General features: G+C 44.1%; 1 protein-coding gene across 1 annotated transcript in view; it reads right to left on the bottom strand.

Moving 5' to 3' along the window:
* Positions 1–20,208, bottom strand: part of LOC311126248 (WD repeat and FYVE domain-containing protein 3-like) — a gene marked incomplete at both ends in the record, with an annotated part of 83,752 nt that overhangs the window by 47,947 nt on the left and 15,597 nt on the right. Inside the window, 1 exon segment of the mRNA XM_084200265.1 lies at positions 12,619–12,859. Coding sequence (XP_084056391.1) covers positions 12,619–12,859 — 241 coding nt within the window.

Below are 20,208 nucleotides of genomic sequence, written 5' to 3'. Positions count from 1 at the left end.
TCACCACAACAACAAAAAAAAGCCTACGTATGTACAAAAATAAAGATTTCTAAACTTGACGCCATACATGTTTACCATTATAATCAAACCTGTCCTGAAACTGTGCGCACATGAGTGACCATTAAACCCTGAAAAAAAACCCATCATTCACCTTTTAAGGTGACAATAACGCCCTTATTTGCTGTATACTTTGGAAGTATTGGAATTAGGTCGAAGCAGTTTTCTAAAAGGAAATAGCAATGGTGAACTTGATCAAATGTCTTTGGAGTTGAGGGCAGAATATTAAACGTTGCAGTGACATTTGCTGAAGGCCTAGGCTATCTGACAGACAAAAAGTTTATGAAAGACAAAAAACTATTCCAAATTGCTGTGGACCTGTAAACAGATTATTTGACTTTAATAGGGCCTAATGTTTTGCATTGACTTTTTCTCTAATTTATGTGATGCACTGAAACTTTGTCTGCTTACATACTACAATGCAAAAGATCATCTGTCTGTAAATTCTACTGTCGGTTATAAATCACGCTTCCTTTCTGATGCATAGAACAAAATACTTTAAATTATATCCCATCTAATAGGCCCAATTAAATAAGAGATGCAAGATGAGATGAGGTAATTTGTTGTAGGCTGTGGCTACTTCGGAAATATGAACACGTCATGGCCAGAAAAGGTGAGACATTTATTCTGCAATGGTTATGAAAATATGTATTATGTTTATAAATTAAATATTGTCTACGAGACATTTTAAATTACAGTATTCAGACGTAAGCTACAGAAGTATCCTACAACAGTCTGTTCCACCGTTAATAAACTGTGCTCCGGATCCGCAGGGAGCAAAATACTTGAAATAGCTTTATATTTATTTACTACTGTGAAGTGGGTCTAATTAAACGAGAGACGGGATGAATGGTATCCTAAGTTGTTGTGAGTATGAAACCATCACAAAAAAGATGAGGAATTTATTATGCAATGATCATGGAAATGAAATAAATATTAGCCTAGGAAATAGATGCCTATTTCTAATTATTTAAAAAATGCAAGGATAAACTACACTGAACAAAAATCTAAACGCAACATTACATTTTTAAAAAGATTTTACTGAGTTACCGTTCATATAAGGATAAATTCATTAGGCCCTAATCTCTGGATTTCAAATGACTGGGAACACAGATATGCATCTGTTGGTCTCAGATACCTTAAAAAAAGGCAGGGGTGTGGATCAGAAAACTAGTCCGTATCTGGTGTGACCACCATTTGCTTCATGCAGCGCGACCCATCTCCTTCACATAGAGTTGATCCGGCTGTTGATTGTGGCCTGTGGAATGTTGTCCCACTCCTCTTCAATGGCTTTGCGAAGTTGCTGGAAATTGGCGGGAACTGGAAAACGCTGTCGTACACGTCGATCCAGAGCATCCCAAACATGCTCAATGGGTGACATGTCTGGTGAGGTTGCAGGCCATGGAAGAACTGGGACATTTTCAGCTTCCAGGAAGTGTGTGCAGATCCTTGTGACATGGGGCTGTGCATTATGCTGAAACATGAGGTGATGGCTGTGGATGAATGGCCTGACAATGGGCCTCAAGATCACGTCACGGTATCTCTGTGCGTTCAAATTTCCATTGATAAAATGCAATTGTGTTCGTTGTCCGTAGCTTGTGCCTGCCCATACCATAACCCCACCGCCACCATGGGGCACTCTGTTCACAACGTTGACATCAGGAAACCGCTCACCCACATGACGCCATACACGCTGTCTGCCATCTGCCCGGTACAGCTGAAACCAGGAATCATCCGTGAAGAGCACACTTCTCCAGCGTGCCAGTGGCCATTCGAAGGGGAGCATTTGTTCACTGAAGTCGGTTTTGACGCCGAACTGCAGTCAGGTCAAGACCCTGGTGAGGACGACGAGCACGCAGATGAGCTTCCCTGAGACGGTTTCTGACAGTTTGTGCAGAAATTCTCCGATTGTGCAAACACACAGTTTCATCAGCTGTCCGGGTGGCTGGTCTCAGACGATCCCGCAGGTGAAGAAGCCGGATGTGGAGGTCCTGGGCTGGAGTGGTTACACGTGGTCTGCGATTGTGAGGCACGTTGGATGTACTGCCAAATTCTCTAAAACGACGTTGGAGGTGGCTTATGGTAGAGAAATTAACATAAAATTCTCTGGCAACAGCTCTCGTGGACATTCCTGCAGTCAGCGTGCCAATTGAATATTCTCTCAAAACTTGAGACATGGAACATTTCTGTGATATTTTCTTTCAGCTCATGAAACATTGGCCCAACAAAAAAATGTTGCGTTCATATTTTTGTTCAGTGTTAACAGATCTTCTCCCTAATGGCAAATGACTGCATCTTGTTATTAACCCTTTTTTTGTTATGAATAAGCATGTCCATCATATCCCCCACACTAGACTACTGGCCTGCATGCAATGCAATACTTCAACCACTAGAAACTCTGCGTACGCATGGTCTAGAGTTTGCATATTTTTCACGTCTCATTACGTTTTTTAAAAATTCCAACTTTTGTGTGAAAACGCATGGTTTATAAATGAGGCCCCTGGGCCCCTCCCTCCTCTGTGGTTTGCTATTAACAATCGCTATCCTATCATCTAAATGGCATATTATTATTATCTATCTACAGAAACAACAGAGTCTCTTGAATACACACACACACACAGTCTTGTACAGCTAACCTTGTGGGGATATACAATTCAGTCCCATTCCAAATCCTATTTTCCCTAACACCTAACCCTATCTCCTATCTCCTATCCCTAATTCTAACACTAATTCTTACCTTAACCCTAAACCCCCTAGAAATAGCGTTTGACCTTGTGGGGACCAACAAAATGTCCGCAGTTGGTCAAATTTTTCTTGCTTTACTATTCTTGTGGGGACTTCCGGTCCCCATAAGTATAGTTAAACACGTCCACACACACACACACACGAGTTTGTACTCCCATTTGCACACACTAACTGGTCCCGGGTGTGTTGTGACAGACCAGTTAATGATTCCCCAACCATTTAGTACCCACCTACCCCAGCCTAACCAGCTACCCACAAATTATCCCCATATGAGCCAGCCGTGTGTGTGTGTGGGGGAGGGAGGGGTATTAATATTTCATAGTGACAGATGGGGGGAGGGGGGGGAGCAGGGTGTGTGCGGTGTGGGTGTGCGGTCTCGTGTGTGTTTGTGTTATACAAAAGTGGGACAGTGCCTCCTGCCTGTTTGCTGCTGTGCTTCCAGAGACGACATGTACTATTCTGACGTAGCTCGGCACAGGGGGATGGGGTTGGACTGGACTGGATGACTTTAACCATAGAAATAAATAATAATAATAATAATAATAATAATAGCTGCGAGCAGCAATGAACGGGGTTCACAGGATGACTGAAAGGACAGAAGATCAGTTGGATGACTTTAACCATAGAAATAAATAATAATAATAATAATAGCTGCGAGCAGCAATGAACGGGGTTCACAGGATGACTGAAAGGACAGAATATCAGTTGGATAACAAAGCAAGCGCTCTATCGTGTAGGAACTATCTTCCTTTATGTGAAATCATGAGTGTAAATACTAAATCTGGAGTGAATCTGACTTATGGTTCATGAGGAGAAGACGACTGCAGATGATTATGAGCATTAGCATAGCATATACAAAGAATGAGTTGTCAATAGTTTCCTTGTTCCTTTAGATATCAATACCAAATTCAGTGCGGTTCATCTTAGGGACGTCCATGATAGCGATGACAAGTTTCAAGTTGGCCACTGTGGAGTGGATTTACAGTGGTTTAAATGGACACATAAAATCAATAACTCAGCCATCTTTTTACCTTTTCTCAAACTACATTTGGTGTCATTTGGTCCTATGGTTCATGAGAAGATTATTTTAGAAGTATATTTTGCATATTTAGCATATTACTGGTATAGTGTGGCCATCTGAATGCATCAACGTTATTTTCTCAAACTCTTCAGGGACTATTGTGATAAATCCAAAGACCAAATGTGGAGTGAATCTGACTCTTAGTCCAGGATAGTCCAAGGGCACATCGACTGATTTCTCACCTTGTCTGCTCAGGGATTCAAACTAACAATCTTTCTGTAACTGGCCCAATGCTTTAAAAACTATGTAGGTCTAAGATCACAATATCTATACTGAACAAAAATATACGCAATATGCAACAATTTCAAAGATTTTACTGAGTTAAAGTTCATATGAGGAAATCAGTCAATTGAAATGAATTCATTAGGCCCTAATCTATGGATTTCACATGACTGGGAATACAGATATGCCTCTGCTGGTCACAGATACCTTTAATAAAATGGGCCTCACAATGGGCCTCAGGATCTCATCACGGTATTTCTATGCATTCAAATTGCCAATGATATAAAATGCAATTGTGTTCATTGTCCGTAGATTACGCCTGCCCATACCATAATGCCACCGCCACTATGGGGCACTCTGTTCACAACGTCGACATTAGCAAACCGCTCACCCACACGACACTATATACGTGGTCTGAGGTTGTGAGGCCGGTTGGATGTACTGCCAAATTCTCTAAAACAATGTTGGAGGCAGCTTACGGTAGAGAAATGAACATTCAACTCTCTTGCAACAGCTCTGGTGGACATTCCTGCAGTCAGCATGCCAATTGCACGCTCCCTCAAAACCTGAGACATCTGTGGCATTGTGTTGTGTGACAAAACTGCACATTTTAGAGTGGCCTTTTATTGTCCCCAGCACAAGGTGCACATATGTAATGATCATGCTGTTTAATCAGCGTCTTGATATGGCACACCTGTCAAGTGGATGGATTATCCCCTCCTCTCTTCTCCAGACCATTTCCGGAGACCTTCTCCCTTACCTCACCTCGCTCATCAACTCATCCTTGACCACTGGCTATGTCCCTTCCGTCTTCAAGAGAGCGAGAGTTGCACCCCTTCTCAAAAAACCTACACTCGATCCCTCCGATGTCAACAACTACAGACCAGTATCCCTTCTTTCTTTTCTCTCCAAAACTCTTGAGCGTGCCGTCTTTAGCCAACTCTCTTGCTATCTCTCTCAGAATGACCTTCTTGATCCAAACCAGTCAGGTTTCAAGACTGGTCATTCAACTGAGACTGCTCTTCTCTGCGTCATGGAGGCTCTCCGCACTGCTAAAGCTAACTCTCTCTCCTCTGCTCTTGTCCTTCTAGACCTGTCTGCTGCCTTTGATACTGTGAACCATCAGATCCTCCTCTCCACCCTCTCCGAGTTGGGCATCTCCGGCGCGGCTCACTCTAGGATTGTGTCCTACCTCACAGGTCGCTCCTACCAGGTGGCGTGGCGAGAATCTGTCTCCGCACCACGTGCTCTCACGACTGGTGTCCCCCAGGGCTCAGTTCTAGGCCCTCTCCTATTCTCTCTATGCACCAAGTCACTTGGCTCTGTCATATCCTCACATGGTCTCTCATATCATTGCTACGCAGACGACACACAATTAATCTTCTCCTTTCCCCCTTCTGATAACCAGGTGGCGAATCGCATCTCTGCGTGTCTGGCAGACATATCAGAGTGGATGACGGATCACCACCTCAAGCTGAACCTCGGCAAGACGGAGCTGCTCTTCCGCCCGGGGAAGGACTGCCCGCTCCATGATCTCGCCAACACGGTTGACAACTCTGTTGTGTCCTCCTCCCAGAGTGCAAAGAACCTTGGCGTGACCCTGGACAACACCCTGTCGTTCTCCGCTAACATCAAAGCGGTGACCCGATCCTGTAGGTTCATGCTCTACAACATTCGCAGAGTACGACCCTACCTTACACAGGAAGCGGCACAGGTCCTAATCCAGGCACTTGTCATCTCCCGTATGGATTACTGCAACTCACTGTTGGCTGGGCTCCCTGCCTGTGCCATTAAACCCCTACAACTCATCCAGAACGCTTCAGCCGGTCTGGTGTTCAACCTTCCCAAGTTCTCTCACGTCACCCCGCTCCTCCGCACACTCCACTGGCTTCCAGTTGAAGCCTGCATCTGCTACAAGACCATGGTGCTTGCCTACGGAGCTGTGAGGGGAACGGCACCTCCGTACCTTCAGGCTCTGATCAGTCCCTACACCCAAACGAGGGCATTGCGTTCATCCACCTCTGGCATGCTGGCCCCCCTACCTCTGCGGAAGCACAGTTCTCGCTCAGCCCAGTCAAAACTGTTCGCTGCTCTGGCACCCCAATGGTGGAACAAGCTCCCTCACGACGCCAGGACAGCGGAGTCACTCACCACCTTCCGGAGACACTTGAAACCCCACCTCTTTAAGAAATACCTGGGATAGGATAAAAGTATTCATTCTACCCTCCCCCCCAAACAATTTATTTTATTTTTAAATGTTCTTTAAAAAAAAAAATATATATATATATATATATATATATATATATATATATATTGTAAAGTGGTTGTCCCACTGGCTATCATAAGGTGAATGCACCAATTTGTAAGTCGCTCTGGATAAGAGCGTCTGCTAAATGACGAAAATGTAAATGTAAAATTATCTTGATTGATCATTTAGCCATTTGATTTAGAATTTTCGGACCCCTGTAGGTATCAATTAAAAAATATGATGAAACTGCTATAGCTCATAGAAACACATTGAATAACATATAGTCAACAACAAAAAAACAGCTCAGATAGTCAATTTTTTTTAAAAATAATACGGTTTCTGAAGTGTCTGTCCTATATCTGTATAACACAAATGTTTACCCCCTATGCACTTTATGCCATTTCTACATCCCGGTACTGGACCAAAAGTATGTGGACACCTGCTCATCGAACATTTCATTCCAAAATCATGGGCACACAGACCATTTCTGTATGGACCTCGCTTTGTGCACAGGGGCATTACCATGCTGAAACAGGAAAGGGCCTTCCCCAAACTGTTAAGATTTCCCTTCACTGGAACTAAGGGGCACGAACCATGAAAAAACAGCCCCAGACCATTATTCCTCCTCTACCAATCTTTACAGTTGGCACATTTAATCCTAGTCAAATGTCCCTGTTTTAGGTCAGTTAGGATCACCACTTTATTTTAAGAATGTGAAATGTCAGAATAATAGTAGAGAGAATTATTTATTTCTGCTTTTTATTTCTTTCATCACATTCCCAGTGGGTCAGAAGTTTACATACACTCAATTAGTATTTGGTAGCATTGCCTTTAAATTGTTTAACTTGGGTCAAACGTTTCAGGTAGTCTTCCACAAGCTTCCCACAATAAGTTGGGTGAATTTTGGCCGATTCCTCCTGACAGAGCTGGTGTAACTGAATCAGGTTTGTAGGCCTCCTTGCTCGCACACGCCTTTTCAGTTCAGTTCTGCCCACAAATGTTCTATAGGATTGAGGTCAGGGCCATGTGATGGCCACTCCAATACCTTGACTTTGTTGTCCTTAAGCCATTTTGCCACAACTTTGGAAGTATGCTTGGGGTCATTGTCCATTTGGAAGACCCATTTGCGACCAAGCTTTAACTTCCTGACTGATGTCTTGAGATGTTGCTTCAATATATTCACATAATTTTCCTTCCTCATGATGCCATCTATTTTGTGAAGTGCACCAGTCCCTCCTGCAGCAAAGCACCCCCACAGCATGATACTGCCACCCCCGTGCTTCATGGTTGGGATGGTGTTCTTCGGCTTGCAAGCATCCCCCTTTTTCCTCCAAACATAACGACGGTCATTATGGCCAAAAAGTTTTATTTTTGTGTCATCAGACCAGAGGACATTTCTCCTAAAAGTACAATCTTTGTCCCCATGTGCAGTTGCAAACCGTAGTCTGGCTTTTTTATGGCGGTTTTGGAGCAGTGGCTTCTTCCTTGCTGAGCGGCCTTTCAAGTTATGTCGATATAGGACTCGTTTTACTGTGGATATAGATACTTTTGTACCTGTTTCCTCCAGCATCTTCACAAGGTCCTTTGCTGTTGTTCTGGGATTGATTTGCACTTTTCGCACCAAAGTACGTTCATCTCTAGGAGACAGAACGCGTCTCCTTTCTGAGCGGTATGACGGCTGCGTGGTCCCATGGTGTTTATACTTGCGTACAATTGTTTGTACAGATGAACGTGGTACCTTCAGGCGTTTGGAAATTGCTCCCAAGGATGAACCAGACTTGTGGAGGTCTATAAAAAAATGTCTGAGGTCTTGGCTGATTTCTTTAGATTTTCCCATGATGTCAAGCAAAGAGGCACTGAGTTTGAAGGTAGGCCTTGAAATACATCCACAGGTACACCTCCAACTGACTCAAATGATGTCAATTAGCCTATCAGAAGGTTCTAAAGCCATGACATCATTTTCTGGAAATGTCCAAGCTATTTAAAGGCACAGTCAACTTAGTGTATGTAAACTTCTGACCCACTGGAATTGTGATACAGTGAACTATAAGTGAAATAATCTGTCTGTAAACAATTGTAAAAAAATTACTTGTGTCATGCACAAAGTAGATGTCCTAACCGACTTGCCAAAACTTTAGTTTGTTAACAAGAAATTTGTGGAGTGGTTGAAAAACGAGTTTTAATGACTCCAACCTAAGTGTACGTAAACTTCCGACTTCAACTGTATAGTGTACCTTCAGACGACTCCCCTGTGTGTCGTAGAGGAAAATAACAGACATACCTGTGTGTTTCAATATTCGTTTACATCTCCAACGGTTCGGACAGTCGGTTTTGTGAGAAGACCTCTTCGAAATGAGGACATCCGCGACAGAGAGTTCAGACGACTGCCGTAAAGCTTGTGGATGTCGTAGAGCCAAACAACCGACACTGTCGTGTCCGTGAGAGTCTCATCTTCCGATGGTGGTGCCTTATTAGTTTGTAGCTCAAACGGTTTTACAGACGATTTAGTGACAGTTTTCTTGTCCGGATCCTCTCATGTGTATAAAAAAAGACCGCTTTCACAAGCCCCATGTTATGGAATAGATGCAAACTTTATATCGGCGGAAGGAGGGGATTGAGCTGCAGCCAGCTATTCAATATTCAAAATGACATCACCGTGTGACGCACGGGTGTGGGGTGAACCGCTAGAGTCAATAATTCTAGAATTACTAGATAACAGGTAACAGAGAGAACCCATGTGTTTTATACCTTTCCCATTCCAACCATTACAATGACCCCATCCTCTGATTTCTCCCTCCACTGGTGTGTTTGGGTGTTTGTGTGTTTGTGTGTTTGGGTGTGTGTGGGTGTTTGGGTGTTTGTGTGTGTGTGTGTATGTGTGTGTGTGTGTGTGTGTATGTGTGGGTGTTTGGGTGTTTGTGTACGCATGTCAGCGTCCGCCTGTGTGTGTATATGTACAGTACCAGTCAAAAGTTTGGACACACCTACTCATTCAAGGGTTTTTCTTTATTTTTTACTATTTTCTACATTGTAGAATAATAGTGAAGACATCAAAACTATGAAATAACACATATGGAATCATGTAGTAACCAAAAAAGTGTTAAACAAATCAAAATATATTTTATATTTGAGATTCTTCAAAGTAGCCACCCTTTGCCTTGATGACAGCTTTGCACACTCTTGGCATTCTCTCAACCAGCTTCACCTGGAATGCTTTTCCAACAGTCTTGAAGGAGTTCCCACATATGCTGAGCTCTTGTTGGCTGCTTTTCCTTCACTCTGCGGTCCGACTCATCCCAAACCATCTCGTTTGGGTTGAGGTCGGGTGATTGTGGAGGCCAGGTCATCTGATGCAGCACTCCATCACTCTCCTCCTTGGGTTGAGGTCGGGTGATTGTGGAGGCCAGGTCATCTGATGCGGCTCTCCATCACTCTCCTCCTTGGGTTGAGGTGGGGTGATCGTGGAGGCCAGGTCATCTGATGCGGCTCTCCATCACTCTCCTCCTTGGGTTGAGGTGGGGTGATCGTGGAGGCCAGGTCATCTGATGCGGCTCTCCATCACTCTCCTCCTTGGGTTGAGGTGGGGTGATCGTGGAGGCCAGGTCATCTGATGCGGCTCTCCATCACTCTCCTCCTTGGGTTGAGGTGGGGTGATTGTGGAGGCCAGGTCATCTGATGCGGCTCTCCATCACTCTCCTCCTTGGGTTGAGGTGGGGTGATCGTGGAGGCCAGGTCATCTGATGCGGCTCTCCATCACTCTCCTCCTTGGGTTGAGGTGGGGTGATCGTGGAGGCCAGGTCATCTGATGCAGCTCTCCATCACTCTCCTCCTTGGGTTGAGGTGGGGGGATCGTGGAGGCCAGGTCATCTGATGCGGCTCTCCATCACTCTCCTCCTTGGTCAAACTTTTGACTGGTACTGCACGTGTGTGTAGTATTGAGCAACATTTCAACAGCATGACAGAAAGGAGAGGGAGAATAACCCCCCCTGCTGTGACAGAGACCGGTGTTCCTGACAGAAATAACCCCCCCTGCTGTGACAGAGACCGGTGTTCCTGACAGAAATAACCCCCTGCTGTGACAGAGACCGGTAATCCTGACAGAAATAACCCCCCTGCTGTGACAGAGACCGGTAATCCTGACAGAAATAACCCCCCTGCTGTGACAGAGACCGGTGTTCCTGACAGAAATAACCCCCCCGCTGTGACAGAGGCCGGTGTTCCTGACAGAAATAACCCCCCCTGCTGTGACAGAGACCGGTGTTCCTGACAGAAATAACCCCCCCTGCTGTGACAGAGACCGGTGTTCCTGACAGAAATAACCCCCCTGCTGTGACAGAGGCCGGTGTTCCTGACAGAAATAACCCCCCCTGCTGTGACAGAGACAGGTGTTCCTGACAGAAATAACCCCCCGCTGTGACAGAGGCCGGTGTTCCTGACAGAAATAACCCCCCTGCTGTGACAGAGGCCGGTGTTCCTGACAGAAATAACCCCCCTGCTGTGACAGAGGCCGGTGTTCCTGACAGAAATAACCCCCCCTGCTGTGACAGAGACAGGTGTTCCTGACAGAAATAACCCCCCCTGCTGTGACAGAGACAGGTGTTCCTGACAGAAATAACCCCCCTGCTGTGACAGAGACCGGTGTTCCTGACAGAAATAACCCCCCCTGCTGTGACAGAGACCGGTGTTCCTGACAGAAATAACCCCCCCTGCTGTGACAGAGACCGGTGTTCCTGACAGAAATAACCCCCCTGCTGTGACAGAGGCCGGTGTTCCTGACAGAAATAACCCCCCCTGCTGTGACAGAGACCGGTGTTCCTGACAGAAATAACCCCCCTGCTGTGACAGAGGCCGGTGTTCCTGACAGAAATAACCCCCCCTGCTGTGACAGAGACAGGTAATCCTGACAGAAATAACCCCCCTGCTGTGACAGAGGCCGGTGTTCCTGACAGAAATAACCCCCCTGCTGTGACAGAGACAGGTAATCCTGACAGAAATAACCCCCCTGCTGTGACAGAGACCGGTAATCCTGACAGAAATAACCCCCTGCTGTGACAGAGACCGGTGTTCCTGACAGAAATAACCCCCCTGCTGTGACAGAGACCGGTAATCCTGACAGAAATAACCCCCCTGCTGTGACAGAGACCGGTGTTCCTGACAGAAATAACCCCCCTGCTGTAACAGAGACCGGTGTTCTTGACAGAAATAACCCCCCTGCTGTGACAGAGACCGGTGTTCCTGACAGAAATAACCCCCCTGCTGTGACAGAGTACGGTGTTCCTGACAGAAATAACCCCCCTGCTGTGACAGAGGCCGGTGTTCCTGACAGAAATAACCCCCCTGCTGTGACAGAGACAGGTGTTCCTGACAGAAATAACCCCCCTGCTGTGACAGAGGCCGGTGTTCCTGACAGAAATAACCCCCCCGCTGTGACAGAGGCCGGTGTTCCTGACAGAAATAACCCCCCCGCTGTGACAGAGACCGGTGTTCCTGACAGAAATAACCCCCCTGCTGTGACAGAGGCCGGTGTTCCTGACAGAAATAACCCCCTGCTGTGACAGAGGCCGGTGTTCCTGACAGAAATAACCCCCCTGCTGTGACAGAGACCGGTGTTCCTGACATAAATAACCCCCCTGCTGTGACAGAGGCCGGTGTTCCTGACATAAATAACCCCCCTGCTGTGACAGAGGCCGGTGTTCCTGACAGAAATAACCCCCCCGCTGTGACAGAGACCGGTGTTCCCGACAGAAATAACCCCCCTGCTGTGACAGAGACCGGTGTTCCTTTCATAAAAGAAAATTATGAAAAGGAGAACTGAAGGAAACAAACAAGCTCCCTGAACTCTGGCTTGTGGAACCAACAGAACCAAAGGAATAATCCCAAAAGTGCAAGTGACGACAGTAGGGTTGCAAAATTCTAACAACTTTCCCAAAATTCCCAGAAATCCCAGTTGGAGGATTCCCAGAATCAGAAGGGAATAACGCAGGGAAGGATTTCTGGAAATCTCTGGGAAATTTCGGAACATTTTGCAACCACTGACAACAGTGAAAAAAGGAATGTGTGTTTACCCAAAGCCCTGTGTGTGTGTGTGTGTGTGTGTATGTGTGTGTGTGTGTGTGTATGTGTGTGTGTGTGTGTGTGTGTATATATGTGTGTGTGTGTGTGTGTGTGTGTGTGTGTGTGTGTGTGTGTGTGTGTGTGTGTGTGTGTGTGTGTGTGTGTGTGTATGTGTGTGTGTGTGTGTGTGTGTGTCCGTGCGTCTTCTTACCCGAAGCCCTCCAGCGAGGTGTCAAACTCCACGAAGGCTGGAGTGACGGCGGAGCCGTGAAGGCGGATGTCGTGGGGCGTGGTCATGGAGACCAGGCACTTGACGCGTGTGAGTGGCACGGTGCTCCCCTCGGCCGAGCGCACCAGGCTACGGCTGATTCGGTACTGACTGTTGTCTTCACCGGCCGCTGCGAACACGGCGTCAGGACCGAAACAGCCCTCCATCGACATGGTCATGGAGTCTGTGGGACAAGAGATTCAATGTTACCACACACTTCATTATTGAGAGAGGAAGGATGTAATGTTTAGCTATTGAAACAGGGCCTGAGAGTAGAGGAAGGATGTAATGTTTAGCTATTGAAACAGAGCCTGAGAGTAGAGGAAGGATGTAATGTTTAGCTATTGAAACAGGGCCTGAGAGTAGAGGAAGGATGTAACGTTTAGCTATTGAAACAGGGCCTGAGAGTAGAGGAAGGATGTCATGTTTAGCTATTGAAACAGGGCCTGAGAGTAGAGGAAGGATGTAACGTTTAGCTATTGAAACAGGGCCTGAGAGTAGAGGAAGGATGTAACGTTTAGCTATTGAAACAGGGCCTGAGAGTAGAGGAAGGATGTAACGTTTAGCTATTGAAACAGGGCCTGAGAGTAGAGGAAGGATGTAACGTTTAGCTATTGAAACAGAGCCTGAGAGTAGAGGAAGGATGTAACGTTTAGCTATTGAAACAGGGCCTGAGAGTAGAGGAAGGATGTAACGTTTAGCTATTGAAACAGGGCCTGAGAGTAGAGGAAGGATGTAATGTTTAGCTATTGAAACAGGGCCTGAGAGTAGAGGAAGGATGTAATGTTTAGCTATTGAAACAGGGCCTGAGAGTAGAGGAAGGATGTAACGTTTAGCTATTGAAACAGGGCCTGAGAGTAGAGGAAGGATGTAATGTTTAGCTATTGAAACAGGGCCTGAGAGTAGAGGAAGGATGTATTCGCTTAATGAAAACTACAACTCCCTTCAGACCAAGCGTCCCACGTAGTTCTTGACTTGATTTCTCCCGTGAATGATTTGATTTAACTCTAGAGAAACGGTGGCTAGGGCTAACAGAAAAACCGAACTAAATGGAATTCAAGTAATTGAACCGATATCGGTTAATTAGTTGTTTAACAACAGAAAGAGAAAAATGAAATTTCGGTTAAATCACTCAGCACTAAAGGACAGATTCACCTCAGGTAATTATTTCTTAGTCTAGATCATAACAGCGATGGTTTAGGTTGCAGCTACATTACAATAACGTTACAATAGGCTCGTTCTGGTTCGCAATCATGAAGGATTACAGTCTCCAGAAAGTCATTTCCACAGGCAATTAAAGCTAGAGAAAGCTCATCTCCTGCAAAAAAAAACAAAAAAACAATATATTCTCCACTACAGTAACTGACTGGATGCAGCCGAATGGATCAACTGACAGCAGGGGGGGGGGAAATAATTTGCTGGGAGTAATTGTTGGCCTTTTCAAACTGCACGTCTTTCCCCTGTCCGTCTCGCCCCTGCAGAAAATGTTCTGGTAACACTTTCTATGAGGCACACACACATAATGCCTTATGCTACATTCATAATGCCTTATGCTACATTCATAATGCCTTATGCTACATTCATAATGCCTTATGCTACATTCATAATGCCTTATGCTACATTCATAATGCCTTATGCTACATTCATAATGCTACATTCATAATGCTACATTCATAATGCCTTATGCTACATTCATAATGCCTTATGCTACATTCATAATGCCTTATGCTACATTCATAATGCCTTATGCTACATTCATAATGCCTTATGCTACATTCATAATGCCTTATGCTACATTCATAATGCCTTATGCTACATTTATAATGCCTTATGCTACATTTACAATGCTACATTCATAATGCCTTATGCTACATTCATAATGCTACATTCATAATGCCTTATGCTACATTTATAATGCTTTATGCTACATTTATAATGCTACATTTATAATGCCATATGTTACATTTACATTTATAATAATAGTAATATAATAATAATATGCCATTTAGCAGACGCTTTTATCCAAAGTGAATTACAGTCATGTGTAGTATTGAGCAAAATGTCAACAGCATGACAGAAAGGAGAGGGAGAATAACCCCCCCCCCCGCTGTGACAGAGACAGGTGTTCCTGACAGAAATAATGTAGCATAAGGCATGTGCATATATATTTACGTATGGGTGGTCCCGGGAATCGAACCCACTACCCTGGCGTTACAAGCGCCGTGCTCTACCAATTGAGCTACAGAGGACCACCATATATATATATACACATATATACATAAGCATTATATATACAGTGGGGAAAAAAAGTATTTAGTCAGCCACCAATTGTGCAAGTTCTCCCACTTAAAAAGATGAGAGAGTCCTGTAATTTTCATCATAGGTACACGTCAACCATGACAGACAAAATGAGATTTTTTTCCTCCAGAAAATCACATTGTAGGATTTTTAATGAATTTATTTGCAAATTATGGTGGAAAATAAGTATTTGGTCAATAACAAAAGTTTCTCAATACTTTGTTATATACGCTTTGTTGGCAATGACACAGGTCAAACGTTTTCTGTAAGTCTTCACAAGGTTTTCACACACTGTTGCTGGTATTTTGGCCCATTCCTCCATGCAGATCTCCTCTAGAGCAGTGATGTTTTGGGGCTGTCGCTGGGCAACACGGACTTTCAACTCCCTCCAAAGATGTTCTATGGGGTTGAGATCTGGAGACTGGCTAGGCCACTTCAGGACCTTGAAATGCTTCTTACGAAGCCACTCCTTCGTTGCCCGGGCGGTGTGTTTGGGATCATTGTCATGCTGAAAGACCCAGCCACATTTCATCTTCAATGCCCTTGCTGATGGAAGGAGGTTTTCACTCAAAATCTCACGATACATGGCCCCATTCATTCTTTCCTTTACACGGATCAGTAGTCCTGGTCCCTTTGCAGAAAAACAGCCCCAAAGCATGATGTTTCCACCCCCATGCTTCACAGTAGGTATGGTGTTCTTTGGATGCAACTCAGCATTCTTTGTCCTCCAAACACGACGAGTTGAGTTTTTACCAAAAAGTTCTATTTTGGTTTCATCTGACCATATGACATTCTCCCAATCCTCTTCTGGATCATCCAAATGCACTCTAGCAAACTTCAGACGGGCCTGGACATGTACTGGCTTAAGCAGGGGGACACGTCTGGCACTGCAGGATTTGAGTCCCTGGCGGCGTAGTGTGTTACTGATGGTAGGCTTTGTTACTTTGGTCCCAGCTCTCTGCAGGTCATTCACTAGGTCCCCCCGTGTGGTTCTGGGATTTTTGCTCACCGTTCTTGTGATCATTTTGACCCCACGGGGTGAGATCTTGCGTGGAGCCCCAGATCGAGGGAGATTATCAGTGGTCTTGTATGTCTTCCATTTCCTAATAATTGCTCCCACAGTTGATTTCTTCAAACCAAGCTGCTTACCTATTGCAGATTCAGTCTTCCCAGCCTGGTGCAGGTCTACAATTTTGTTTCTGGTGTCCTTTGACAGCTCTTTGGTCTTGGCCATAGTGGAGTTTGGAGAGTGACTGTTTGAGGTTGTGGACAGGTGTCTTTTATACAGATAACAAGTTCAAACAGGTGCCATTAATACAGGTAACGAGTGGAGGACAGAGGAGCCTCTTAAAGAAGAAGTTACAGGTCTGTGAGAGCCAGAAATCTTGCTTGTTTGTAGGTGACCAAATACTTATTTTCCACCATAATTTGCAAATAAATTCATTAAAAATCCTACAATGTGATTTTCTGGATTTTTTTTCCCTCAATTTGTCTGTCATAGTTGACGTGTACCTATGATGAAAATTACAGGCCTCTCACATCTTTTTAAGTGGGAGAACTTGCACAATTGGTGGCTGACTAAATACTTTTTTTCCCCACTGTAGATATACATATATAATGCTTTATGCTACATGTATAATGCTACATTTATAATGCCTTATGCTACAATTATAATTACTTATAAGTAAATGTATAGAGCATTACTACAGTTGCTATAAGCTGTCATAACTCATAAGAACAGTGCCTTCAGAAATAATTCATACCCGTTGACGTATTCCACATTGTTGTTACAGCCTGAATTCAAAATTAATTAAATATATTATGTCTCACCCATCTACACACAACAACCCATAAAGACAAAGTGAAAACATGTTTTTATAAATGTTCGCAAATTTGTTGAAAATGAAACGCAGAAATGTCTAATTCACATAAGTATTCACACCCCCGAGTCAATACATGTTAGAATCACCTTCGGCAGTGATTACAGCTGTGAGTCTTTCTGGGTTAGTCTCAGAGCTTTTTCACACCTGGATTGTACAATTTTCACACATTATTATTATTTTTTTAATTCTTCAAGCTCTGTCAAGTTGGTTATTGATCATTGCTAGACAGCCATTTTCAAGTCTTGAAATAGATTTTCAGTGTCTGTTGGAAAGCAGACTGAACCAGGTTTTCCTCTAGGATTTTGCCTGTGCTTAGCTCTATTCCGTTTCTTTTTATCCTAAAAAACTCCCTAGTCCTTGCCGATGACAAGCATACCCATAACATGATGCAGCCACCACCATGCTTGAAAACATTTAGAGTGGTGCTCAGTGATGTGTTGGATTTTGTAGTTTTACTTTAGTGCCTTATTGCAAACAGGATGCATTTTTTGTTTTGTTATTAAAAGTTGTATTCATTTTTTCATTTTTTCCACAAAACAAATAAAACATTGTACAGCATAAAAACATTGAGCATGACATCCAGACATATCCTCCAACATAGCACACAAGCTACAATACAGAACTAAATGGGTTCACAAGCATAAGTAAATCACTTCCCGGTCTTAGAAACATGACAAATGAAACGCATTCAGCTTCTAGAATTGTCGTTTCTACCAGTAATCCTTGCAAGCGTTTGTTCATAAGATGCTACCTCCCAACATTGGTTCTATCCACTGTTTCAGAGTAGGAGTGACATGACCCTTCCAGATTCTAAGGGTTACTCTAGCTGCTGTAACCATACCAACAGTGATCAGTGCAAATTCCTCATTTGTTACATTAGGTAACTCTGTTCTATCGTCCAAGAGACATATTCTCGGTGAAACTGGAATTGTTAACCCCGACCATTCCTCCAGATATTTCGAAAACATTCTTCCAGAAAGGTAACACTAATGTGCATTCCCATATTGCGTGTAAAAATATCCCAGTGTCTTTTTGGCATTTCCAACACAGAGAATTGTTGGTCAGCCCCATCTTGTGAAGCCTTGTTGGGGTCCAATAAAACCTATGTAGTATCTTATATTGAGTAAGTTTCCCCCTTCCTTTCATTAGCCACTGTTTCCGGTACACAGACGTCTTTCCTATCCGTAGCCTAGAATTGTGCCACAATGATGAGTATCCTTGTTTTAGATGTGAAATTCCACACCTCTTTTGAGTGTAACAAAATTGGGTTGGGAGTTTCAACAGACCTCTCCCCTGTAAGACTATGTGTGACAGAGTATCAACAGACCTCTCCCCTGTAAGACTATGTGACAGAGTATCAACAGACCTCTCCCCTGTAAGACTATGTGTGACAGAGTATCAACAGACCTCTCCCCTGTAAGACTATGTGACAGAGTATCAACAGACCTCTCCCCTGTAAGACTATGTGACCGAGTATCAACAGACCTCTCCCCTGTAAGACTATGTGACAGAGTATCAACAGACCTCTCCCCTGTAAGACTATGTGACCGAGTATCAACAGACCTCTCCCCTGTAAGACTATGTGACAGAGTATCAACAGACCTCTCCCCTGTAAGACTATGTGGCAGAGTATCAACAGACCTCTCCCCTGTAAGACTATGTGTGGCAGAGTATCAACAGACCTCTCCCCTGTAAGACTATGTGACAGAGTATCAACAGACCTCTCCCCTGTAAGACTATGTGGCAGAGTATCAACAGACCTCTCCCCTGTAAGACTATGTGACAGAGTATCAACAGACCTCTCCCCTGTAAGACTATGTGGCAGAGTATCAACAGACCTCTCCCCTGTAAGACTATGTGACAGAGTATCAACAGACCTCTCCCCTGTAAGACTATGTGGCAGAGTATCAACAGACCTCTCCCCTGTAAGACTATGTGGCAGAGTATCAACAGACCTCTCCCCTGTAAGACTATGTGACAGAGTATCAACAGACCTCTCCCCTGTAAGACTATGTGACAGAGTATCAACAGACCTCTCCCCTGTAAGACTATGTGACAGAGTATCAACAGACCTCTCCCCTGTAAGACTATGTGACAGAGTATCAACAGACCTCTCCCCTGTAAGACTATGTGACAGAGTATCAACAGACCTCTCCCCTGTAAGACTATGTGACAGAGTATCAACAGACCTATCCCCTGTAAGACTATGTGACAGAGTTTCAACAGACCTCTCCCCTGTAAGACTATGTGACAGAGTATCAACAGACCTCTCCCCTGTAAGACTATGTGACAGAGTATCAACAGACCTATCCCCTGTAAGACTATGTGACAGAGTTTCAACAGACCTCTCCCCTGTAAGACTATGTGACAGAGTTTCAACAGACCTCTCCCCTGTAAGACTATGTGACAGAGTATCAACAGACCTCTCCCCTGTAAGACTATGTGACAGAGTATCAACAGACCTCTCCCCTGTAAGACTATGTGACAGAGTATCAACAGACCTCTCCCCTGTAAGACTATGTGACAGAGTATCAACAGACCTATCCCCTGTAAGACTATGTGACAGAGTTTCAACAGACCTCTCCCCTGTAAGACTATGTGACAGAGTATCAACAGACCTCTCCCCTGTAAGACTATGTGACAGAGTATCAACAGACCTATCCCCTGTAAGACTATGTGACAGAGTTTCAACAGACCTCTCCCCTGTAAGACTATGTGACAGAGTATCAACAGACCTCTCCCCTGTAAGACTATGTGACAGAGTATCAACTGGGGTGAAAGGATAACTTAGTTCCCGTTCTATTGTTATCCAAACCAGCATCCGTTTTGCCCCAATGATTCGCCAATTTAGCCATTTCAAATGATAAATTGTACAATTTAACATCTGGTAAAGCCAAGCCTCCTACATCCCTTGGTGAGCACATCTTCATATTAATCTTTTTTTTTTCCTTCTTATCCCACAAAAAAACATTTAGTTAATTTGTCATATTGTTTAAAATACCTGTCTGGAAACTTCATAGGTAACATTGCAGAAATATATAACATTGTGGGACCACAACCATTTTAATCACGTTGATCTTTCCCCATAAAGAAAGTTTGATATTTTCAAATGTTTCTAAAATGGGTCTTAATCTTCACTAGTAGTGGCTCACAATTTAGTCCCATCACATCCTCCAAATTTGAGCTCAATTTAATACCCAAATATTTCATCCCAGTAGGAACCCATTTGAAATTAAATGGTTCCAGAGTAACATTGCTTCTGACTTATTCCAATTAATGTTGTAGCCTGACATACTAGAATATGATTCAATACGAGTAAGTCATGGTGGGACAGACTGATAAGTATCAGAGA

Source organism: Coregonus lavaretus, assembly GCF_964263955.1.
Source record: "Coregonus lavaretus genome assembly, contig: HAP1_SCAFFOLD_2308, whole genome shotgun sequence".
Taxonomy (NCBI): Eukaryota; Metazoa; Chordata; class Actinopteri; order Salmoniformes; family Salmonidae; genus Coregonus; species Coregonus lavaretus.
This window is presented reverse-complemented; position numbering and strand designations above follow the sequence as displayed.